Source organism: Haemorhous mexicanus, chromosome 6 (genome assembly GCF_027477595.1).
Source record: "Haemorhous mexicanus isolate bHaeMex1 chromosome 6, bHaeMex1.pri, whole genome shotgun sequence".
NCBI lineage: Eukaryota > Metazoa > Chordata > Aves > Passeriformes > Fringillidae > Haemorhous > Haemorhous mexicanus.
In genome coordinates, this window is record NC_082346.1 from 11,887,879 (window position 1) to 11,911,874 (window position 23,996).

Sequence of the window (23,996 nt, forward strand, 5' to 3'; positions counted from 1 at the left end):
ATCACCCAAGCCACTTTCCAGGAGCGCTCTGGTCCCCCATCTAGCACAGGGGTCCAGCCTGGAGTGGGGGCTCCCTGCAGTAATTCCCAGCTGGGCCCTCCCTGCTTTGCTTTTCAAATCAGCCGGGGAATGAAAAAACAACAATAATAAAAAAGGGGCGGCTGAGCGCCGCGGGCCCGCGGTGACGAACGCGGTGACTCAGGCCCCGCTGCCACCACAGGTACTAATTAGCCTCGCCCCACCTGCCGAGCCGCCCCATGGCAGCCAGACCGGGGACATCACGTCCCCCCGGCCCGCCGCGCTCGGGGTCGGCTCCCGAAATCCCCCGGCTGCCCGCTGCCCGAGCGGCTCATTCCCGAGCCGAGCTGTGGCCGTTCTCAGCCCCTGCTCGGGGTCACGGTGGCTCCGTGTCACCGGCCAGGCGGTTTGGGGTGAGCGTGGCCACGCGGGCCTGGCTCTGTGGCCAGCCCTGGATCAGCGCTTGGCGTCACCGCTCCGGCAGCGACAGCGGCGCTGCGGGCTGGGCCGGGTTTGCAACACCCGGCGGTGACACCGTGCGCGCTTCGGTCGGGGGTGAAAAGGGCGGCTGTCCCCGAGGAATGTGCCGCCGTCAGCAGGAGCCGCAGCAGGGGCGGGGTTTGCGAGAGCTGCGTGCCAGCAGTTTGGGGTGACAGTCCCCCAGTGTCACCCCCAAATCCCCCTTGGTGGCACCATCCCGATCTGGCAAGGACCAACCTACCTCCCCAACTCTAGGGTTTGTGGGATCCCCTTTTTGCCCAGGGGCCACGCCTGGGCCTTTTGGGGTACAGCACGCAGGAAAGCCCCCAGAGGTCCCCCCTCTTCTCCCACTGCGGCACCACCCCACGGGCGCACCGAGTTTGGCAGGGCTCGGCGGGCGCTCCCAACCCTCGGAGCCCGGATGAATCACGGGTTCCCTCCGCAGCGGGCGGAGGGGGTGGATCGCTCCCTCTGCAAGCCAACACTTGCCCGCCGTCCCCGTGCCAGGATCCCGGGGGATCGGGGCCATCCCGGCAGCCCCCCAGCTCCGGGGGAAAGAGGGGCGCCGGGGACAACCCTGAGCCCACTGGCACCCTCACCTTCCCCCAGCTCTGCCTCCTTCTCAAACCTGCAATCCCCCAGCATAACACTGCCCTGCTGCTGACAAATGGAAATCCGGGGGTCCGGGGGGATTTAAGGAATGCTTGGAGCTGGAATGGGCAGCGCTTGCCTCATCAAGCAGTTCGTTAATTGGGGAAGGTCGGATAGGAGGGGGATACACCAGGGGGCTTAGAAACAGCAAATCAGCCCAAAGAAAACGTTTGAAGCAAAATTGAGGGATTCCCGAGGGGACCCGACCGCAGCTGGAGTGACACAGAGTGAAATAAACCCAATCGGGGGTCCCTAAAGCAGCCGCTGACCACCCCCAGCCTGGAGCCACCTCTGTCACTCCCCCGCGGGTGACAGAGCCACGTTCCCGGGGAGTCCCGGCTCCTGGGAGCGCCGCGTCCTCTCCCACCCCCCGAGCAGCACCGACTGCCCATCCCCACTCCCGGGTGCCCCGGGCTGGCCGTGCCCGCCGGGGCCATCGGTGTCGGGGCGGGGAGCGGCCGCGGTGGCTGCGCGCGGCCCGGACACCGCGCGCACGTGCCAGCAGCCACGCTGGGGACACCGAGCCGCAAGGAAAGAGCGAGGGAGGGAGGGAAGAGCCTCCTGTCCGGAGCTGGCCGCTGTCGGGCAGCCACCAGACCCACGTGTCGGAGCCCGAGACCCCCGGCACCACCCTGGCCAGTGGAAGGGGACGGGGTGCGTGGCAGGGCGAGTGACACCGGCTCTCCCCAGGGACCCGCGGTGGGGACGGTGGGGACAGTGGCGACGATGGCCGCGGGAGTGGCCGGCACGTACCTGGCTGGGTGGCCCCGGAGGGCAGCTGTCCTGCAGCATCCTCGGGCGGGCAGGTGCACCCCTGGGTGCTGCGGGGTGCCGGTGGGCGCCGGCGTCTGCGGCGGGCGTGGGGCGTGCGGGCCCGCCCCGCACCTCGCCCAACCAGTCTCCTCGCCGGGGTTTTGCATGGAACCCGCTCGCCTCCCCGCCGAGGCTGCCATCTCGGGGCGCACCGGGGCTCCTCAAAGTCTTCAGCACGGCCGGGGGGCCAGCTACCACAGCAGAGCCACATCTCGGCCACCTTTGTGATGCTGCAGAGTCCCCAGGGATCCCCACTGCCACCATGACCATGATCCAATGTGTCCTTCCCACCACATCCCCCTGAACACCAAGCTCGGGGCATCCATGGGTGTAACAGGGAGGGTCTGGGGGTGTCAGAAGGAGAAGATGGAGGAGAGGCAGAGCTTGGGGGGCACAGACATTTTTTGGGACGCAGGGGGCTCCCCCTGGTTCGCAGGGAGCATGTTTGTGTGCGTGGGATGGAGCAGGAGCCTTTGAAGCCAGATAAGCTGAGAGGGAGCGTTTGAAACGGGCCAAACCAGTTTGGGGGGGTCATCACTTAGCTCCTACCACCACTAACCCAGGCCCCCCACCACACCCCACACTCACCAGGGAATGCCAGGAGGGAGCCCCCCAGCAAAGCCCAGTGCAGGACAAGAGGTGCCAGGACCCTCCACATGGCCACTGCTGTCACATGTGACCTGTTCTCAGCCCGGGGTTGTCAGGAGGTCCCTGTGCTCCCCCCAGCCTTCACGACCTCCCCTCTCAGGCCCATGGCTGGGGCAGCCCCTCAGCGAGGGAATTCCAGGCTGGAGTTTGCCTCCACCACCCCCGACAAGCCCCAACACCTTCGCAGTGTCCCCGCGGGGCAGGGAGGGCCAGGGCTGATCCTCCAGAGTGGGGACCTGCCCGCACCTCGCTGTCACCTGGGGCTCCAACACCTGGCCCGGGAGAGGCTCCCTGTGGCTCCTGCAATCCCCACGATCCCTGTGTCAACCTGTGGCCACAGCTCAGCCACCACTGGAGAAACAAACCCTCCGGCACTGTGCCGCTGGCCCTGTCCCAAGCAGACACCATCAGCCGGCCCCAAACTGTGCCCAGCACCAGTGGGGATGGCACTGCTGGCTCCAGCCCCTCCCAATACCACCTCTGGATTAGCTGGGCCCAGTGCCTGCTCCGATGGTGGCGGCTTTTGGAGCTCTCCTGGCTGGGAAGCTGCTGGAAAAGCTGTGCCTAAGGCCAGGCTGGTTTTGGGATGGGTCTGGTGGCCCGGGGGCCGTGGGGCCACCCGCTCTGCCCAGCCACAGAGCAGCTCCCAGCGCAGCGGGCACAGCCCTCACCCACAACAAAGGGTTCCCAAAGTGCTGCAAAAAACAGGGAGCAGGGCAAGGATAGGGGAGAAACAACTCCTGCCTGCCAGGACAGTCCCTTCCCAACAGAGCCTGGGGCCACAGCTACCAAATTTGGGACAAAAAGCCCCCAACTGTGGCTGTTTGCTGATGGCACATGGGTGGCTGAGCCCCCCTTTTCCACCCTCACCTCAAACTCAGGATGCTCGGAGTGAGCCTGGGGGATGCAAAAGGGGAATGAAAGACCTGGAGGGAAACTCCAAGACTATTTCAGGGAGGAGCCCAGGGGATTTGAAAGACAGGGGACCTGGCTGAGGAGCAGGAGCCCATGGAAGGTGGGACACGACAGAGCCCTTGAGAGACCCACCAGGGGAAGCACCAGCCCAGGGCTGGGACGGGGGTGGGCAGGGACAAGTGTGCCAGGACATGCAGGAGCACAGGGAACGAGGGCAGGCCCCCCTGGAGCTGGGTGGAGCCCAGGTGTGGGGCGGAGGCTCAGCAGCAAGCCCGGGCGTGTGGCCGGGCATCAAACAGGGCGCTGCCTCCTCCTCCTCCTTGCATGGAAACAGCACGGAACGCTGCTGCCCACTCCCACCCCAGAGAGGGAACCAAGGGACAAAGGCCAACCTGGCTCCCATGCCCTGCATCCCTGTCCACGTGTGGGGGTGATAGAGCAGAGGGAAATCTCAGCCAAGACATTGATTTTAATTTTTTAAGAATAAAAAAAAGACCAAACCAAACAGACAAAAACTTCCTGAAAACAGCTTCCTACCTCATAATTTCACAGAAATTAGCTTGGAAATGTCATCTGCCCGTACCTGCTCCAGGCTCTGCCTGTCCCCCCCAGCCCAGCCCCCCCTGGCACCGGCAGTGCCAGCCTCAGGGGTCTGCCCCCCATCCACAGAGTGTCCCCAGTGCCAGATCCCCCCTCCCTCCGTGGGTCCTGGAAGGGGAACAGGAGGGTTTGGGCAGCCCCCGTGGGTTCTTACCCCCTCCCCAAAGCTCAGCTCCCCAGCCTGACAAGAGGACGAGGTACTGGGTATTTTAGGGAGGGGCAACACAGGAAAGGGGCTGCAAATGGATCCTGGATGTCACAATTCTGCTGTCCCCAGCCAGGCACAGCCCTCCAGAACCCAGCAAAGCCCCCAGGACCCACCAGCACTAAGGAGTTAATGAATTCATTGCTGACTAAATTAGACCCTTAAGGACAAAACCACCAACACCGCCCTGGCCCTCCCCGCTCCCCCTCCCCAGGAAAGCCACAGTGGGCGCTGGTGCCCCTCGTGCTGGCACGGTGGCCGTGGTGGCAGGGGACAGGCAGGTGCTGGGGGTTGGGAGCTGCGGGCCAGGCTTGGGCATTAGTCCTTGGAGGGCTTCTTGCTGCGGGTGTTCCACATGCCGCGCTTGGAGTGGTAGTAGTGGTAAAAGTTCCTGAGGCGCAAGCGCTCCACCTCCAGCCCGCTCTGGAGCACCCTGTGGATGGGGATGGACAGGGCTCAGGGATGGAGGGATGGAGGGACAGGGCTCAGGGATGGAGGGACAGAGGGACAGGGCTCAGGGATGGAGGGACAGAGGGACAGGGCTCAGGGATGGAGGGACAGAGGGACAAGGCTCAGGGATGGAGGGACAGAGGGAGAAGACTCAGGGGATGGATGGATGGATGGATGGATGGATGGATGGATGGATGGATGGATGGATGGATGGATGGAGCTCAGGGGATGGATAGACAGAGAAGGCTCCCTGCAGATGGAGGAAAGAGGGATGGGGCTCAAGGGACAGAGGGATAAAGGGACAGGGCTCAGGGGATGGAGGAAAAAACAGGTGGAGCTCAAGAAATGGACAGCTCCAGATGGATGGATGAATGGACGTGGCCTTCCCAAAGGGAAGTTTTCCCCTTCACCACCTCATCATCCAGCCCCTAGCCAGCTTGATGGATGTGCCCAAATCCATGTGGCCGACCCTGCTCCCAGGGATTTAGGGGCTGCAGGACCCCAGGCTCACCTGTCCAGGAGCTCCCAGTCCTCCCCGCCCCAGCGGTCCCGGAACTCCTCCGTGTTCATCCCTCCCACACGGTCAAAGTCTGACTTGTAGATGCCGAAGAGGCCGAAGCCGTTCACCTCCCAGTAGCCTGGAGGGGGGGAGCAATGAGGTGAAGGGTGGGGGCACCCCCAAATGCCCATCTCATCCCCTCTGTGCTCTCCCCACCACCTGGGAGCCACGGGGATTCCCCATCCTGACCCCTCTTCCCACCATCCCCATCTGTGCCAGCTTCTGCAGAGGTGCACCAGGTGATGGCCGGGTTTTGGGGTGCTCCCAGCTGGAAAGGGGTCCCTGCTCACCGTTGGGCTCCCGGGGGGAGCTGCCACAGCTCAGCCTCATGACGATGGGAGCGTAGGCCAGCTTCCCCTCCACGCAGTGCTTCCGGATGCTGTCCAGGATATTGGCAGGGAAATGAATGTGCAGGTCGCACAGGAACACGATGCTGTGCTCGTCCTGGGAGGGGACACACACAGGTCAGGGGAATCACAGAGGAAGAGCCCTGGGAGAGGAGCCACAGCCAGAGCTGGTCCCTGTCCCCACTCACCTCCACCATGTCCACCCCGGCCTGGAGCCCGGCAGAGCGCTCAAAATTCCCCGTGCGCCGCAGGTACTGGAACCTGGGGAGAGAGGACAGGGCAGGTAGCACTGGGGACAGACAGGGACAGCCAGGAGGGACAGGAACCACCAGCATGGGGAAAGATGCCTTCCCAGGAAGGCCCAGGTGTTACAGCTCAAGCTGAGGGTCCCCCCATAGAGTCATGTTTCTGCACCCCCAAATCCATGTGGAAAAGCAGTTTAAACCCCCAAAAATGAGGGGGAGGAAAGGGGCAGCGAGGCAGGGACTGTGCAGGTAGGGAAGGAGCAGCAGGTTGTGTGAGCACCTGTCCCACGGCAGGGAGCCCCCCAGACCCCGAGGCTGCAGGCTGTTACCGGGGCAGCCGGGCATCCTGCAGGGCCTTCTCCACATCCATGTCCTCGCTGTCAAAGTCCACCAGGATGACGTTGAAGTTGGCGTCCCCCGTGGCCCCGTAGAGGCCGGCCATGTCCGAGATGAACTGCTGCACCCAGCGGGCCTGGTTCTTCACTGCCGGAGACACGTCCCTCAGGCTCACAGGGGGACCCTCAGCACCTCCCCCAGCCCAACCAACCCCTTCTGAGGAGAGGTGACACCTTCATCCCGCTGGAGGCTGCTGAGGGAGCAGCACAGACCCCGGAGAGTCACGTCCCGCTGTCACCTACCCGGCACCACGAAGTGCACCATGACGTCCTGCCTCCAGCTGAGCCGCAGCGGCCGGCACAGGACAGATTTTCCATAGAGGATGCTCCAGGCACTGGGCTGGGGCTCGGTGGCCCCCAGGGCCAGCCCGTCGGGGTTGGCCTCGGCGCTGTCATCCTGCTTGCCCTGGTGCAGGAGGACGTAGACGTACTCGGAGAGCCGCACCGTGCGCTGGCCCCGCTCCGCCAGCTCCAGCTCCAGCAGGTACCGGTTCCCCCGCGCCGTGTCCCGCCGCTTCTCCACGTTGATGATCCTCAGGAGGGTGTAGATCCTGCCGGGAAAAGAGAAGCCTCGAAGTCGCCGTCATCCTGAGCTCTGCTTCCCGCGATCCGCGACCCACCCCCCGAATTCCCGCCGGCATCCCACTCCCTCCGTACCCCCCGTTCTTCTCGTTGAGCCTCTCCATGTACTGGGCCACCACGTCCACCACCTCGCTCTCGGCCAGCTGCAGGTTTCCCGACACGTTGCAGCGCAGGTCGTTCCAGTCGGAGCGCAGCAGCTCGAAGTCCACGGAGCTGACGCTGAACGTCCGCTGCCAGTTGATGGAGTCCTCCAGCCAGCCCTGCTGCAGCTCCCCCGCCTCGTAGGAATAGTCCGACACCTCTTCCTCCTCATCCTCCTCCTCCTCCTGGCCCTTTCCCTCCTGCTGCTGTGACACCGTCGTCTCCGACACCTTCAGAAAGGACGTCACCCTCGTTCCCCCGGAGCGCGTGGCCTCGGATGAGTTGTAGTCGGCAGTGGCTGCTGTCCTGCCTGGAGCAGGGGTCGTGTCCTCGTGGCTGAAGAGCCCCTCAGTCCCCAGGGCGAGGAGGCCAGGCAGCACCCGCTGCTTGGGCGGCCGCTCCCACCTCCTGCCGCTCTTCCGCCTGGCAGGGTCCCTCTCCCTGGAGATGTTGCTCAGGAGCCAGGGGCTCCGGCGGCCGGGGAGGGCCCGGAGCTTGCTGGGGGCGATGGGATGCTTCTGCGGGGTCCTGGAGCGGAGGTGGACTCTCTTCACAAGCTTTGGATACAGGAAAATGCCGGGAAAGGCCGGCTCCTGGGCCGGGGCTTTGCGCTTCCCGGGCTGCAGCCGAGTCACGTAGACCTTCTCCTGGGTTTTCCGGGGCTTCTTGTCCTCGCTGGGAGCTGCTGGCCTGCTGGGACCCGGCGTTTTGGCTTTGCCACCAAAGATGGGCACGGAGAGGTGGGGCTGGAGGCCCAGGTGCTTTGGAGACGCCGGCAGCCCCAGCTCATCCTCCTCACCCTCATCCTGGGGCAGCCAACGGAGCGCCCGGCGCGGGCCCCGCTCTGGCGCAGGATCCCCCTGGAGAGCAGCCGGAGGGCTGGGGGTGCCCCACGTGCCCCTCAGCTGCCCAGGGGTGCCCCATGTCCCCCCCAGCTGCCCAGGGGTGCCCCATGTCCCCCCCAGCTGCCCAGGGGTTCCTGCCCCAGCCCGTGCCCGTGCCCGGCCCCGCTGCTGGCGGAAGCTGTAATAGTCCAGGTCATCTCCGTAAGTCCCGGTGACCGGCGTGGGATCCTTCCCTTTGGCTCTGGGTGCCGGCCCAAAGCTCCGCTCCTTGGCCTCAGGAGGGGCGTCTGTGGGCTCAGGGCTGTCCACTCCTTCCTCTTCCTCCTCCTCATCCTCCAGGAAATCTAGGGAGCGAAGGCAGAGATCAATACCCTGAGGCAGAGCGTGATCCCAGCAGGAGAGGAACCTGTGAGTGGCTGAGGTGAGGGAGCAGAGCTGGGGCACCAGGGAATGCCCACACAGGGCTGGCAGCTCCAGTTGCTGCCACTTATCCCCACCTCAAATCTCAGCACCAATCCCAGTTCATCCAGGAGCAAACCCCACCTGGCAGGTCTTTGCCAGGCTGCAAACCGATCAAGGCAAGTTCTGAACAGCCTCTGGTTCCCCAGGAGCACCCCCAGGCTCCATGGACATCCCAGACTCCACACTGGGTCTGGTTCCTGCAGCCCACTGCCGAGGCCAACCCAGGAGATGTTGGAGGGAGAGCAAATCCCAATCCAGTGTCCTGCTTCCCACATCCCACATCACCCTGCTGTCATGCCAAGCAGGATGCTTGGAGGGGTGCTCTGAGGGATGCTGCTCTGCACAGCCCAGCCCTCCTGCAGCCTCTGGTGCTGCTGGAGTCACTCCAACGAGGCACAGCTCCGAGGGGATGAGCTGCCAGCAGCGAGGATGCCGGGAGCTCGGCCCCGTGCCCAGCGATGCTGGTGACTCACTGTCAGGGCCAAGGAAGAGAAACGCTCGCTGCCGTGGATCCTCCTCCTCCTCATCCATCTTCATGTACTTGTAGAACCCAAACCTGGGGATGGAGAGGGAAGGTGAGGGCCTGGGAGAAGGGAGGTGCGAGGAGGTTCCCAAATCCAGGAGCACTGCCAGCACTCAAGCTGCTGCATGCCTGGGAGATGGGGAAAGAGCCAGCCTGGGGTGGCCCTCCCATGGGGATGCTGAGGATGCATCATCTCAGCACTGCTGACATCAGCCCCCTCTGCACAGCACCCCAAAATCCCAGCCCCCAGTACCTACTTTTCCAGGTAGAGGGGGGACTCCCTGTAGAAGCACTTGTTCTCTGTCTCCATGTGAGTGAGGCGTGTGAAGTCGTTGGGATACACGAACGAGAGGTAGACCTGGAGGGGTAAATGGTGTCATTGCCACCCCGAGGAGTCAGGGACCCGAGGCCACCACCAACACCAAAGTGACCCCCAGCACCTCAAACACAGAGATTTAACCCCAACCCTCTCAGGCAAGCTCAGCCCAACCCTCCAGCAAGGGATGCTTCCTGCTGGATTCTACCCAGGTGGGAACATCCCTGCCCTGGCTCTGCCATGACCGTGTGGGAGCGTGGCCCTGTCCCCAGGGAGGCACTTACGAACTGCAGGCCCTGGTAGCGGGCGATGGGGAAATCCTTCACCACGTAGGTGGGGCTGTAGGCACAGGGCACCAGCACGTTCTCCACGCGGGACGCCTCGATGGCAGGGGCTGTGGAGAAGCCCAGAGCATCCCAACATGTTCCCACAGACCCCAGCAGAGAGGCCTCTGCTCAAGAGATGGGCAGAGGCTGGCAAGGATGACCCAGGTGCCCAGAGCAGCCTTTTTCCTCCCCCAAAGCCCACCAGGGATCAGCACGGATGCATCCTCAGGCACTCACTGAGGAAGAACGTGTCCCTGGGGTCGGCCTTGAGCATGTCGGCGCCGTGCTCGTCCTGCTGGGCCTCCCAGAGGTGGCTCCCGCTGTGGCTGGCCAGGGTCTGCGGGATGTGCTCCACGTGGTTCATCTTCAGGGACGACTCATCTGCGGGACAGGGCCAGGCTGAGCCTCCCGGGCACACCGGGAGCATCCTCCACGGGGGCCTTTCCCAATCCCTCCTGCTCCCAGGGAAGGCAACGATGCCCTCCCAGCCATCTCAGAGACCCTGTGGCTAATCAGCCTAATAATTATTGCATCCACTAATGAGGAGAGGATGAGGGCACAGCCAAGCCTCCTGCTCCGATTACTATGGCCTCCAAAGGGAGGGAACACTCAGGGCTGTAACTCCCAAGGACACACAGGGGTTAAACCTTGGATGTCCTTCCTGCAGGTACCTGCAACACAAGCTGGTTTGTCTCCTACCCAGGGATGAGGGTGGCATGTCACCCTTGGCCACCAACCAGCCCCCAGGCTCCCACAGGAGGTCACCCTGCTCCCATCACCTCGGCCATGCTCCAAGCTGCCTCCCATGGGTGCTCCCTTCCCTGCTGCAGAGCCACAGGGAAGCAGGATCCCCCTTCCCAAGCCCCAAATTCTTCTTCTTGTGGCAGGGAAAGGCTTCCCAAATGTGTCCCTGCAGCTGGCTGGGGATGGGCTGAAGCCACTGGAAAGTCCAGAAGGAGGGAGGAAGGATGGAAAGAAGGGAAAGGGAAAGGGAAAGGGAAAGGGAAAGGGAAAGGGAAAGGGAAAGGGAAAGGGAAAGGGAAAGGGAAAGGGAAAGGGAAAGGGAAAGGGAAAGGGAAAGGGAAAGGGAAAGGGAAAGGGAAAGGGAAAGGGAAAGGGAAAGGGAAAGGAGGAGCTCTGCCTGCTGCTGGCAGCCCCCAGCAGGGAGGGGCTCCCCAGGGCTGACATGGCTTTGCCTCAGGATGCTGCTGCATCTGAGGGACCTGGGAAGCAGGAAGGAGAAGCAGGAAGAGCCGGTGCTGAGGGACAGGGATTTATCTGCACATCATCCATCTCATGGGCACCTGCATCAGCACCACTGGCACCCCTCATCCCTCTTGTCCCCAGGGATCCTGCCTGCTGCCCGTCCCCTCCTCCTTTTCGACACCTCCCAGAGCAGGAGTGATGGCCGCTCCCGCTCCGTGCGGAGCGCCGGGGCAGGGCCCATCCATCACGGCCTTGCCTGCTGCCAGGGCAGGGGCAGGAAGCAGAAGATCTATAGATTTAATTAAACCTTCTGCCATCCATCCCCGCTTCCACGACAGCTCCTCGTAACTCAGGGCCAGGCCCCTGAGCCAGAGGGGTCTTGGCAGGCAGGATGAGGCTGGAGCACCAGCAGAGCTGAGCTTCCACGCTGTGTTGGCTGCACATCCCATTTTCAGCAGCATCTCATCTTGCTCCCAGCATCAATCCTACCCACGGCAGCCTCTGCATCCTTCCTTACAGCAGGCAGAATTCCAGTGGGGGGATTCAGAGGCTGAGATGTCCTCCCAGAACCCAATTTCCTAGGTTCTGCTTTCCTTCCCATCTCTTCCAGCACAGGCAGCCCCTGGAGAGCCTGCTGGCTGTGGCTGCAGGAGGAACCTGGTCCTTACCTGTGTACAGGGAGATGTAGGAGGAGTCAATCACCTCAAACTTCAGGCTGGGGAGGAAAACTCGCCACTGGGAAAAAATAAAAGGAGATGGGGAATGAGCAGGGAGGTGGCAGGGGTCAGGATGCAGCTGCCCAACCCCAGCACCCCAGGATGGGTCCTCCCTGTGCACAGCTCCCAGAAACTTCCCTGCAGAAGAGGAGCAAGAGAGAGGGCTGATCCTGCCCCATTTCCTGCAGGGTTTGGGATTAGCAGGGATCCCTGCAGGGTTGGAGAGGGAAAGGCTCCTGTGGGTAGGAAACACGATCACGCTGCTTCCCTCTGGGACTGTCACAAGTCCTGTCACCAAAGGGCTCCTTTCCTCACTCCAGTGCTTTATAAAGAAGAGTTTGCCTTGATTTAAGAGGGTCTCCAGAGCTGCCTGCCCTGATTTAACTCCAGCATTTTAAAAGCCAGTCTGGAGCCCTTGTCGGGACAAGCCCTTCAATGGCCCCGGGGCAAGGCACATCAGGGTCCTGCTTTTGTTGTGGATGCTGTTGTTGTCTCTCTCTGCACTGCTGAGAGGTTTTTCTGCACGGCTGAAAGGCTTCACTCCCTCCCTCCAGCAAAAACAGCCCATCTCAGAAACATCTCCCCCATCTATTTGCTTTCCCCACTATTTGTTTTTGCCCAAAGAAACGCAGATCTTATCGGGATAGAGGGGATGGGGAGGAGAGAGGGAGGGAGGCAGCCAGCGAGGAAGGGGTGTAGCTGGCCTCCCTGATGCTTTGCTGGCACCAGTTTGATTCCAGTGATTAATGAGTTCTTGGGAGAAAGGAAACCTTTGCTAACGAGCCAACATCTTCCCCTCAGCCAGCCTGAGCCCCTGACACACGCTCCAGGCTTTGCCAGGGCTAGGCTGCCAAGGCAGGCAAGTTCAGATTCGAAACCCGTGGTAATTCCAAGGGGGAAAAGAAGAACACAGGGAATGGCTCCATCGTCTGGGCCACCTCTCTCCCACTGCTGGGATGCAGCGAGCAAGGGGGGACCTGACTGTCTGGGCTCTTCTTGCCCACGGGAGTCCACGGCAGGGCCTTCAGCTGCCCAAAGACCACCAGCAGGAAAGGAGAACAGCACTCCATGTGTCCCAGTGCTGGAATGACCAGGGAAATGGTGACACTGACTTGTCCCCACTGGCAGCTGTGGGAGGGGGAAATCTGGCTTTGCTCCAGGATAAAGCCCTTGGGGACACACAGGGAAAAGCCCTGGCACTGGCTCTCTGGTTCTGGAAGGAGCCTGGCATGGGGGGGTGGGCATTAACTCACCCCAACTTCCACGTGGTCCGAGCCCCGGTCGTCCTGCTTGTGCAGCAGCTCAAAGTAGTAACGTCGGGAGGACATGAGGCTGCAGGGGAGGGGACACAGCTGTCAGAGCCCAGGGCTAGCCTGGGAAAGCCTCCCTGTCCTGCCCACGGGTGGGTAAAACCTTCCTGAAGCAAGGAGACGGAGAGCTGAGGAGGGTGTCTGCTCCCCATCCCACTGCTGAGGGCTTTTGTGGGACTGGGGGGACATTGTGACATCCCTGTCCTCATCTCATCATCTGCCCCTTCAAACCATGGATCGAGGGTCCAGCCCAGCCCTATGTGCCTTTTGGGAAAGGACCACGGCCCAGGGAGGTCAGAGGCAGCACCTGCATGTCCCAGACTCCATCCCCACGGACACACGGACACACTCACCGCAGGGGCTTGGACACCTGCGAGCTGAACTTGGTGAACTCTCCCGGCGCCGTCCACTCAGTGCCCAGCTGGGAAGGAAGGAGGAGCATGAGGGCAGCAGGCCACCACACCAAAGCCCACCAGCTTCCCATTACAGGAATCAACCCCAGGCAAATCCAGGAATAAATATTAAATCTCCTGGTCTTTGGCAGCTCTGACCAAGAAGGGACCAAGGGGCTCCTTTGGAAGCCAAGCCAGGTCTGGCCAGGGATGGGAGCAGGCTGAAACAGCCCGGCATTCCCAAAGGAGCGGAGAGGCAGGAGAGCTGCCCCCAGCACAGCCACACATGGATCCCTCCCCCCTGGAGCTGGGCAAGAGGTGGTGCCATACCTTGCCCACAAATGCGGCCAGTCGGGAATTGGAGGGACTGTCGTCGGAGCTGAGCCAGAACTCTGAGTTGTCATCTGAGGCCACGGAAAACTGGAAATCCCCTGCAGAGAGCCATGGAGAGGGTCACCACGAGGGACACAGGGACCCTTGTGGTGTGGGCTTGATCCTACTGCCTTGTGGTGAGATAGGGAACAGGGATGGGGCCACCCCAGACCTCACGTCATGGCTCTGTCCTGGATGGGATCAGGGCTTTGCCTCCCTTCAAAGCCACAGGAAAAAGGGGCTTTGCTCCAGAAGGACCCTCCTGCCCAGAAGCCAGGATTTGGGGCCCATCTCAAGAGCCTTTCTGTCCTCCTGTGGCCAGGAAGGGGAAGGACACGGCATCTCCACGTTGCTGTGTGGGGGAAAAGGCCAAGCTCCATCACTCACCATCCTTGAAGGGATGGATGTAGCCAAAAATCCTCAGCCCGTAGTTCTTCCACTTGGGAGACACAGCCAGCTTCTTCACCGTGGTGCGGGTCTGCCGAGGAGACGGGCGTGGATCACCTCCTCCATGGTACCCTCCTCCACGGATCACCTCCTCCATGGATCACCTCCTCCATGGTACCCTCCTCCATGGACCACCTCCTCCATGGACCACCTCCTCCATGGTACTCTCCTCCATAGATCACCTCCTCCATGGTACCCTCCTCCACGGATCACCTCCTCCATGGTACCCTCCTCCATGGATCACCTCCTCCATGGTACCCTCCTCCATGGTACCCTCCTCCATGGACCACCTCCTCCATGGACCACCTCCTCCATGGTACTCTCCTCCATGGATCACCTCCTCCCCGGCCTCCCACACCCACAGAGGGGGCCCCACCACCACCCATCTCTCCTCCAGCTGGGAATCACCTCCCCAAGCCAAGCCCTGCAAGCCAAGGTCCCGAGGAGGAGCAGTGGGGACATCCCAGGGAGGGATGTGTGGACCCTCCCAGCAACCCCTGAGCGCCTGTCCCGGGACTCACGTGGGGGAAGAGCGGGAAGTGGAGGTTCTTCCGCAGGTGCCTCACGGCCCCACCACACCAGTCCTCGAAGACGTGCAGGTTTGCCTTCCCTTTGTACTGTGGGAGAAGAGAGGGAGCTGAGTGGGGCTCCCCCTCCTCCTCCATGCCCTCCCAGGCTGCTGCCCACTCCCACCTGCTCGTTCCAGGGCAAGGCCTGCTTGGTCAGGTTGAGTTTGGGGGCGGTGCTGGCTCGGCTGGAACGCTGGCCTCGGGAAAACCAGGCATCCACGTCCTGCCCGTCGCTCTGCGGAGGCACAGAGGGGGAGAAGGGATGGGTGATCAGGGCCAGCACGTCCTGTGCTTGTGGGATGTCTCTGTGCACCCGTGGCACAGGCTGCCCAGAGAAGCTGTGGCTGCCCCATCCCTGGAAAAGCTCAAGGCCAGGATGGACAGGACTCGGAGGAACCTGGGCTAGTGGAAGGTGTCCTTGCCCATGGCAGGGGCTGGGACTGGATGGGCTTTAAGATCCCTTTCAACCCAAACCATTCCAGGATTCCACAATCTAAACACCTCATTTCGAGCCTTGCCTAACCAAGGCAAAAGATTTCACGGCTCAGGGCAAAGGAAAGCAGGAGGAGGCACAAAAATATTGGCAAGGTGTCCCAGGCAGCAGTTTCAAAATGTTCCAACTAAACTTGTTTCCCTTCCTCTGCCAAAACTGCTCCAAAACAGTGAGTTTTCTGTTCATCCAAAATGTTTGGCCAGTCTTGGGGACTGCTGGAGTTTTGGACTCTCTCTCTGAAATCACAGAGGTGATCTCTACATCCTGAGCAGAGGCAGCAGGATGCCTCTCCACTCCCCCTCTTCCTTTAAAGGGGATTAGGTTAATCCCATTGCTTGTATCTCGTAATTTAGAGATTAAATAAGCATTTACCTGCCTCCAGCTCGCTGATGGGTGACAAGGAAGAGCCAGGTACTTCTGGGGCCCCTTCAGAGCATTCCCCTCTTCCTCAGCTACCCCAGAGCATCATCCCCCTCCTCCTCCACCCCCCAGGGCAGGCATAGCACTGTCACCACAGCACAGCCCATTTGGATGCACAGTGCCAGGGAAATAATTAGCAAACTGCCTAAACAAACTCATTAGAGCCCCGGAGGAGGGAGCAGTGCCCTTGGAAGACCTCACGAGGGAGGGTTTTGTGCCAGGCTCACTGGAAGGATTCTCCCTCCTCCCAGGAAAAGCCAGGATGCAATTCCTGCTGTGCCCTCTGTCCTTACCCAGCACCAGCCTGTGCCTCCTCTTGGCACCTGAGGTTCCCCTTGTCCATCTGTCCCTTATTTCTGAGGAGCAACCCACTGTTGGGATAGGGCAGGGAACACTCCCCCTTCCTCCATCCCACCTGGCTGCCCTGCTATGAGGCTCTTGGCGACAACAGGTTGGACAGGGGACAGCAGGGCCTTGGTGACCTGCTGGACAGGGCACAGCAGGGTGTCCCGTGGCTACAATTCCAAGTGCCTCCTGCTTGGAGGCTGCACCCGGGGTGTAGTGGCTCTCCAGTCCAGGACAGAGTAGAACACACAAGAGCAGGTGGCTTTGCCCAGAAAAGCAGGAACTGCAGAGCAGAGGAAGCTGGTTCCTGCCCAGGGAAGCTGTGACAGGGCACACGGAGTACAGTGTGGGATATGGGGGGGTTATCCCACCCAGTTTCAATGGGATATTAGAGGATTTATCCACTGTGAGGGCTGCGGGGCAGGACCAGAGGCTCTGATGTACCCGCAAACCCTTGGATCCCCTCAGCTGGACGAGACTTGGAGCACTCTGCTCTCAGTGAGCTCCCCAAGCCCCTCCTGCCCCGTTACCATGGGATCTTCCTCATGGCTCTCGCTGGAATCCTCGGCCTTCCTGCGCCGCGCCGGGGCCGCCGGCCGCCTCCCGGGATCCGTCACCTCTCCCGGCCTCTCTCCATCTGCTGGGAGCACAGAGGGGTCACACCACAGCCCCCCACCAGCACCTCTTCTGGGGACAACCCTCTCCCCGGTGCCGGGAATGGGAGGCGCTGGCACTGGGGGACAGGGACACGGAAAGGGGGGTGACATGGAAAGGGGGGTGACATGGGGGGCCCTGGCTGCATTTTCCCTCATCCCATTTGCACTAAGCAGCTTTGCAGCAGCTCATCAGCAGCAGGTTTAATTACACCCCCCACAGCTCCCAGCCCTTTACATAAGAGGTACTGGGATGAGCTGTTGGGGTCTTGCTCCCCGTCCATCCTCAGGGATGCATCCCTGCTTCCTGCCCCTCCAAATCCCAGTTCTCCTGAAGCGTCCCGCAGCTCTGCCAAGAGCACACCAGCCCCAAACCCTCCCAGATACCATCCCCTCAGACCATGTCCTTCTTCAAAATCACACTCACATCAAAACCTTGCTCCCAGACCCATCAGCTTTGTTACTGTGCTGAGTTAATTATCCCCAAATTTTGAGTCCCCTCTGCAGCTCCTTTTCCTTGGGCAGGGAATTTTAAACTACCCCCATTTCCCCCAAAACAATGGTGCAGACTTGGAAACTGTTACTCTGGGGGGGAACATCCTCTTTTTCTGCCATCCCCAAAACCCAGGGGGATCCACATTTCAATCCAGAGTCAAGGGAAGCTCAATGCAATGCTTGGAGAGGTGGGTCTCCAAGAACCACCTCCACAAACACCCGAGGCTCCCCAAAAAACCAGCCACCCCCACATGGCAATGAGGGTGTGCCAAGCAGTGACCCCCCACCATGGGAATTGGGGGAAAGGGGTCACGGACCAACTCCCACGGGTATGGAAAGATGTCTCTGTGCCTCCACACCCTTCTTCCCACCCCCAGCAAGTCCAGAATGGAACAGCCTCAGTGACTGCCAGAGCCAGGGAGGGGCTGGGGGTGCCCGGAGCCCCCCGCCCCACGCCTCCCACACCATTGGTATTCCAGCGGCCGCGCAGCCGGCGTCTCCTTGGAGATGGCAGCACAAATCCCATCCCCACGGCAGGGACAGGAAATTAAGCTCTAAAGCCCCTTCTTCTGCTCTCGACCATTCTTCAGCCTCTGGCAGCCCCAGCTCGCTCCTGGCAGCTCCCCAGGCTGCTCCCTCCCCTCGCCCAGCCTCATTCCCACAGCCATCCCTCTTCCCTGGGCAGGAGGGTGATGGGAGCGGCGGGAGCGGAGTCAGCGTGGCACACACAGACAGCGGCATTCCCACATTCCCAGCGCTCGGATCTCAGCATCCATCACGGCCACGAGGAGCTCAGCACTCCCAGGGATCTGCCCAGAGCTGGGAGTGGCTGTGTGGTACCCGCTCAGGGAGTCTCTCCCAGCCTTGGAGGAGATAAACCTGCCTCCTGTGGGATACTGCGGGATTTGCCACGGACAGAATTCCCTGGATGGGGCAACCTGAGCCAGCAACATCCCCGGCCGCATCCACAGGGATGGCTGGATGTGGCCATCCTGCTTCGCTCTCCTCCATGACAGGACTGTGAACTGGTGGGACATTATTTGATTTAAAGGGGGTAAAAACCCTGAGTTAATCCAAGCTGGGCAGGCTCATCCTTGGAGATCTCAGGTCCCAGAGCCACAAGCTCCCTGCTTGCTCCCCATCCCTTCCGAGGGGCTCCCACATCCAGGGAGGAGCAAAAAGCACCAGCAACGCCCCAGAAAAGGCTTCTGGGCTTCCCTGGCAATGTAAATATTGGAAAGTGGCTCCTGGTCAGGCTGTGGGGACCTGGGAACCGGTGCCATGGGGATAAGGGGTGGGGATGGGCAGTGCCTTGTGCCAATGAGCATCACTGCTCCCAAAAATCCAGAGTTCCTTGGTCCCAACCACAGCCCTGCGGGAGGAGCAGCTCAGAGGCAGGAGAAGAAGAGAAGGAAGAAGGTAGCACTGGGAGGAAGAAATTCCAGCTCCTCCCAGCATCCCAGCGGGATGAGAGCAGCACTGCTGTGTCCATTCCCTGGGCCAGCCTCCCTCAAGGACCAGAGAGGGCAGGACAGGGACAGGGGACGGTCTGAGGACAAGCAGGGACCACTGCCTGTGGGATGGGGATGCTCAGGGAAGGGATGGAAGCACTAAAAGCTCTTCCCTGGAGTGACGCTGATGCTTTGGGAGCAGCGAGGAGGGGGCAGGAAGCACAAACCATGGCACAAAGCAGCTCTGAGTCACAGCAGCCTCCAGACAGGGAGCCAGGATCCTCATCCACGGGAGGAGGCCGTGGATACCATGGACCCAGGCAGGGCACGGAGCGATGCCTCCCATGGGAAAAGCGTATCCCATTATCCCGGCCCTGTAACTCCACTGGGGAGCACAGAGAGCCTTTCACATCCCACCTCCCTCCTCCTCCTCCCCAGCTCCAAACACAGCTCCTTTCTTCCAGGCCGGGGTTTCTCCTGGCTCCTTTCCAAGCCCTGCGACGGGGAGGGGGGGAGGTGCCATTTAAACCCCGACACAGCTGCAGCAGAGGTGGTGGCAGCGGCGCCTTCCTTAAACCCAGAGGTTCCATTCCCAAATCTTCCCCCTAGGAGCAGAAGCATCCCTGCAGAAGCCTCCTAACGAGGTGTTAAGTAATTAGAATTAGCCATAAAGGAATCAATACCACAAATCCCCCTGTCAGTGCCACAGAAACACGGGACAGAAATCCCGGCCACTACCCCAGGACAGAGGGTGGTGGCATGGGCTGGGTGACAGCTGGTGACACCAACGGGGCCGAGGGGAATGGGGATTGTGACCACCGTGGGGACACGGGAGCAGTCCCTGGACACCTCTGCCCTGCCTCCCTCGGGCACTGCTGCCTGCTGGCACCCGTCACTGCCTTGCTGAGGGAACCGGAGCAGCGAGGGGGATTTCTGCTGCCTCCCCCATTCCTTTGCTGCTGTTTTCCCACTCTGTGGCAGCGCTCTCAGCTGGAGCCATGGAAATCGATGCGGAATCGCTCTGGCTGCCGATGGAGCTGCCATGAGACCACTCCAGCTGACAAACACCCACCAGGAGAGGCAGGTCCGACACATCCATGCTCACAATCAGCATCTCAAATCCCTCCCAGGATTGGACAGCTCCCAGACTCCCTGACTGTGCATCCAGTGCCCCTCAGCCCCACTGCTCCAGCCCCAGAGACGGCTGGAGCAGCTCCCACGGGACCCTGCTCCATCCCAACAGGGATGATGCTCAACTCACAGCCCCCAGCACAAAGACTTGGCTTCCTGGGATGCGGCCTCTGGAGAAGGTCACTGTGAAATGCTGGGAATTTTAGGGTGCATTTCACCCCAGAAACATTCCAGCCTCTGAGCTCCACATTGCCTGTGGGGTCACCATCCCAGCTCCAGCTTCCCAGCCTCTTCCAGCAGCTGGCTCCCACCTGGCTCCTCACCCAGCCAGAATCCCTGTGTCCTCCAGTGCCAAGGGCACTCACACCCCAGGGGGCTGCTCAGCCCTTCCCAAGGAGCAGCTCTGGAGAGCCCCAGCTGCAGGCACAGGGAGGGGATGGAGGGGAGATCTGGGCAGTGCTGGGAAGGATAAAGATCCCAAACACCAACACAAAGAGCTCCTGGTGCTTGGGAAAAGCCATCCCTCACCTCCCCTGGCTGCAAGGGACAGTTTTGGAGACCCTCCGGGTGCCAAGGGGGCCGGGTCACAGCCAGGCTGGGGGCAGGTGCCACGCTGGGGTGCCACTTGTGCCTCTAAAGAGCCACATTTCTGCCTCTGAAAAGCCCAAAATAGGCAGTTCCTAAAGTTTTCCCATTGGGCACGCCAGAGGAGCAGGGCATGGAGCCTGGGGCAGTGTGGGAAGGGCTTCCCACATGGGAAGAGGACCCCAGTGACACCCAAACCAGCCATTCCCCCAGCTCCAAACTTCCCTTCCAGCAGCAGGGATGGGACCTGTTTTCCCTGGCACTGGGACCCCACGTGGGTCCATCCAGGGAAACCAGCCTTTCCCAGCAGGGACAGGAGAGTGGAGTGATGCCAGCAGAAGAAAAAGCAGCTCCCAGCCCAGTCCCAAATCCCACTGCCCTTCATCTTCAAAGGGCTCTTCTCATCCCCTTCCCTACCTGCTCCTGGCATCCCTGACAAAAAGGATGAGCCCCAGAGCAGGCTGCAGCATTCCAGGCTCCCAATTAAAATCAAAGGATCTGCAGAGATGGATCCCAGAGGGACACATCACCCCAAACCTTCTCCCTCCTGCTCTCCCCAAAGATGGGTCCCTGGGGGCAGAAGAGCCAAGGAGAGGACTCAGAGCATCCATCCCACTGCTGCCTCGGGATCAGGGGGTTTGGGAGCCCTCTGGACCATGGCAGAGGGGTGACCCAGGCCATGCCACGTCCAGCAGGCAAAGAGAGCCTCACTCCATCCCTGAACTGGCTTTAGCCCCCTTGAGCACCCATCCCGTGCTCCCCCAATTCCCCAAAACCTCACTCCAGTCTAAATCCCAGCAAACCCCAAGCCCCACACTCCCACTGCCAGCCACTTTAGGGCTTTCTTATCCTTTTTCGCCAGTTCTTTTTTCCTTTTTCATCCTTTCCCTGCCCACCTGGCGCATCCCCCCATTGCCTCGGAGGGTTTCCAGCCGGGAGAGCACCGAAATGGCCTCATTATTTCCACTGAGGAATCCTGTGCTCAATTAGGCTGAGAAGGGTAATTATCTGCTTGGAGAAGATGAGGAACAGGGGGGGTTTTTATCAGGGACCAGCACAGCTCCCAGCCCAGCCCCTGGATGCTCCAGGTGTCACCAGTGGCTGGGACATGGGGAGCCCTGGGATAATCCCACTGTGCTCCCAACCCCACCTGGCTGGGTCTCCCCCACTTTACACCCCCCAAAACTGCCTAAAATCCTCATGCCCTGCACCTGCAGCCTCCAGAGCATCCAGCTGCTCACTGACATCCTTTTTAATGAGTAATTAACCTTTTTCCTTGTTAATTAACCGGGCAGCACCCCTGGCACAGACAGACAGGTCCTGGCTCATGGTGGCCAAATCCAAAAGTCACCTCCAAACTCCTTTTGGTGCACAGACCCTTGGGGTGATGCTTTTCCCCCAGAGCCTTGCAACAAGTTTTTTTCCTTAGTATGGTTTATTTCCTATGACCTATTTGGGATTTTTTGTTTTGTTTTGTTTTTTCACTCCATTCCCTGTTTTTCCACCTAAAACACTCCCTGCCTCTCCCACTCTGGCAGCAGCAGGGTGAGGGTCCATCCATGCATGACCAAACCCTTCCCCAACCTCCACCCAACCCCTTTCCATCACCTCGTGTCCAAAAAGTGGGACCTAAACTCTGCCTTTCCCACACCTTCACCCGGGTTTCAGGAGCCCACTGGAAAATCCCAGTGCAAGGGGCATCCCAGGTGGATCCAGCTTTCCCTGGAGAATCCCCCACCTCTCCACACCTCAGCCAGGGAAGGTGCCTGTGTTCCCCATGGCAAGGGGCAACATTTTCCCCACCCAACTTTCCCATCTCTCTCCCCACCTCCCAGAGACCCCGTTCTCCACCAAAGCCCAGCTCCCCTCACTCCCAGTTTGCAGCCATTGCACCCCCTCCCTTCCACAGCAAAACCTCTGGCTTCCCCTGGAGCATCCCGAGGAGCCGGCCGGGATGCAGGGCACGCAGGGAGAGGAGAGATGGGCACCGGCCAGGCTCAGCACCTGGGAACATCCCCGTGCATCCTGCCGCCAGCAAAACCACGGCTCGCCCCCAGCACCCGCGGGGACCCCGATCCAGGGTGTTCCCAGGGATGGGGACAGCGATCCCAAACCAGGGTCCGGCCAGAGGCCACGCAGACACGGCCGTCCCCAACACTGGGACAGCGGCGGGGTCGGGGGGAAGCGCCTGGGGATGGTGGTGGGAACACCGGGAAAACCCCCCGGGAGCACCGGGCAGACCCTGCGGCTCTCCCGGCACGGAGGATCCCGCAGGGAGCCGGCAGCCCCCGGTGCTTCCCCCCCCGCCCCAACCTCATTTCCTGCCTCGCTCATTCGCATTATCCCGATTTTACCGTAAGGCCCCAAATTTTGCAGGCTCATGCTGCTGCTCCGCTCGGAAACTTTGGGTTTTCCAGCAGGGAGGCTTTGCCAACCTCCAGGACCGCTCGGACCCCCTCGGGAAAGCCTTTCCCTCCCTCCACAGGCGCTACATCCCGGCCCCTTGGCGTTTTTTAGGACAAAACGCGCTGGGCGAGGTCGGTCCCAGCGAGAACGCCACGGCTCAAGTTTCACCCGGCCAGTATCGCGAGTGGCTTTGTGCCCCCCCGGGCTGCCCAGGGACATCTGCCCCGGGAAAACCGGGAGCGACTGGACACGAACCGAGCCTCGGGGCACCTGTCCCGCCGGAGTATCCCGGAATCCATCCCGGCCGCTACCCGAGACAGGGAGGGAGGGAGGGAGGGAGAAAAATGGAATGTTGGGGTTTTTTTATAGTAGAGAAGCACAGGCTGAGAAAGTGCTGGGATGGGATGGGGAGGGTTGGGAAAGGATGGGAACGTTGGGAAGGGATAGGAAAGAAGAGATTGTCCCTTCCATCAGGGCGAGCGCCTATAAATGGCCTCTTTGTCATCTCAGCCAAGGCAGCGGGTGGAAAAATGAGGACGGAGCGGCTCGAGGGGGGACAATGAATGTCCCGGCCGGTTTGGGGGCCCTCCTGGGCGTCCCCTCCTCCCGAAGGTCCAACTCCAGAGCGCGGAGCCCACGGAGGGGTCCCGCTCGCCCCAAACCCACGCGGGTGATGCGGGACAGAAACCCAGCGCTGGAAAGGGGGGGTGCTCCGGGTCCCCAGCGTGGCAGGGGGACCCTCAAACCCCTCGGGGACCCCCAAACCCCAGGTGCTCTGAGAGCACAGTGCGGGGGGGAGGCACGGCGCTCCCTGGGGACCCCCAAACCCCGGGTGCTCCGGTACCCCGGAGTGGCGGGGGAGACCCACCACCCCTTGGGGACCCCCAAAGCCCCCCGAGGCACCGCTCCGAGGGCTGCCGGGGACCCCCCGCCTCCGTTACCTTTGCCGTAAGCGAAGGGGAGGCGCAGGGCGCGGCCCTGGCGCACCAGGCTGATGTGCAGGTAGGTGAACCAGGCGGCCGAGGTGAGCAGCGCCAGCAGCAGCAGCAGCTTCAGCTGCTTTCGGAGCTTCTTCACCGGGAGCCGCGGCATCCTGCCGCCCGCATCGCCCCCGCCGCCGCCGCCGCCGCCGCCACCGCCACCGCCACTGCCACCGCCGCCGCCGCCGGGCTAACCCCGGCCCATGGGGCCCCCCGCCCGTCCAGCCCGCGCACTCCGGGCCGGCCGCGGGGCGGCTGCGGCTCGTGGGGCCGGGGCTCGGTGCGGGGCTCGGCGGCCCCGGGCCCGCCGGTGCATCGCCCCCCCCCGCGCCGCGCCCGCGGGGGGAATGAATGAGCGGGCGCTGCGCGCGGCCACGCCCCCGCCGAGGAGCGACTGCCCATCCGGCCAATCGCAGCGCGCCAGCCGCGGGCTCTCCACCAATGGGCGCGTCTCAGAGGCGGGACCTACGGAGGCGCCGCGCGTCTCCACGCCAACGGTCCGGC

General features: G+C 61.7%; 1 protein-coding gene across 2 annotated transcripts; it reads right to left on the reverse strand.

Annotated features, from left to right (window-relative positions):
- Nucleotides 1-3,974: 3,974 nt before the first annotated feature.
- B4GALNT4 (beta-1,4-N-acetyl-galactosaminyltransferase 4) lies at nucleotides 3,975-23,652 on the reverse strand. Of its 2 annotated transcripts, none has more exons than XM_059848635.1 (20): nucleotides 23,454-23,652; nucleotides 16,322-16,431; nucleotides 14,658-14,768; nucleotides 14,486-14,581; nucleotides 13,905-13,995; nucleotides 13,476-13,576; nucleotides 13,107-13,174; nucleotides 12,697-12,775; nucleotides 11,396-11,462; nucleotides 9,759-9,902; nucleotides 9,480-9,589; nucleotides 9,137-9,237; nucleotides 8,830-8,912; nucleotides 6,984-8,238; nucleotides 6,570-6,877; nucleotides 6,261-6,414; nucleotides 5,875-5,947; nucleotides 5,630-5,783; nucleotides 5,292-5,418; nucleotides 3,975-4,763 (listed from the first exon to the last, which is right to left on the reverse strand). In XM_059848635.1, exons 1-20 carry the CDS (start codon nucleotides 23,602-23,604, stop codon nucleotides 4,649-4,651), a joined length of 3,498 nt encoding a protein of 1,165 aa, XP_059704618.1. In that variant the 5' UTR covers nucleotides 23,605-23,652; the 3' UTR covers nucleotides 3,975-4,648. The 2 variants fall into 2 exon arrangements, with proteins under 2 accessions (XP_059704618.1, XP_059704619.1); XM_059848636.1 differs by having other exon boundaries at nucleotides 16,322-16,428; nucleotides 23,454-23,651.
- Between the last annotated feature and the right edge of the window lie 344 nt (nucleotides 23,653-23,996).

Bases quoted from the DNA above. Each gene is read 5' to 3' on its own strand.
- B4GALNT4 (XM_059848635.1), bottom strand. From the start codon at position 23,604: ATGCCGCGGCTCCCGGTGAAGAAGCTCCGAAAGCAGCTGAAGCTGCTG. The intron at 8,913-9,136 runs GTAGGTACTGGG...CTCCATCCCCAG, and splicing joins TCCCCCCTCTACCTGGAAAA to GTTTGGGTTCTACAAGTACA. The intron at 6,415-6,569 runs GTAGGTGACAGC...TGTCTCCGGCAG, and splicing joins GGTGCACTTCGTGGTGCCGG to TGAAGAACCAGGCCCGCTGG.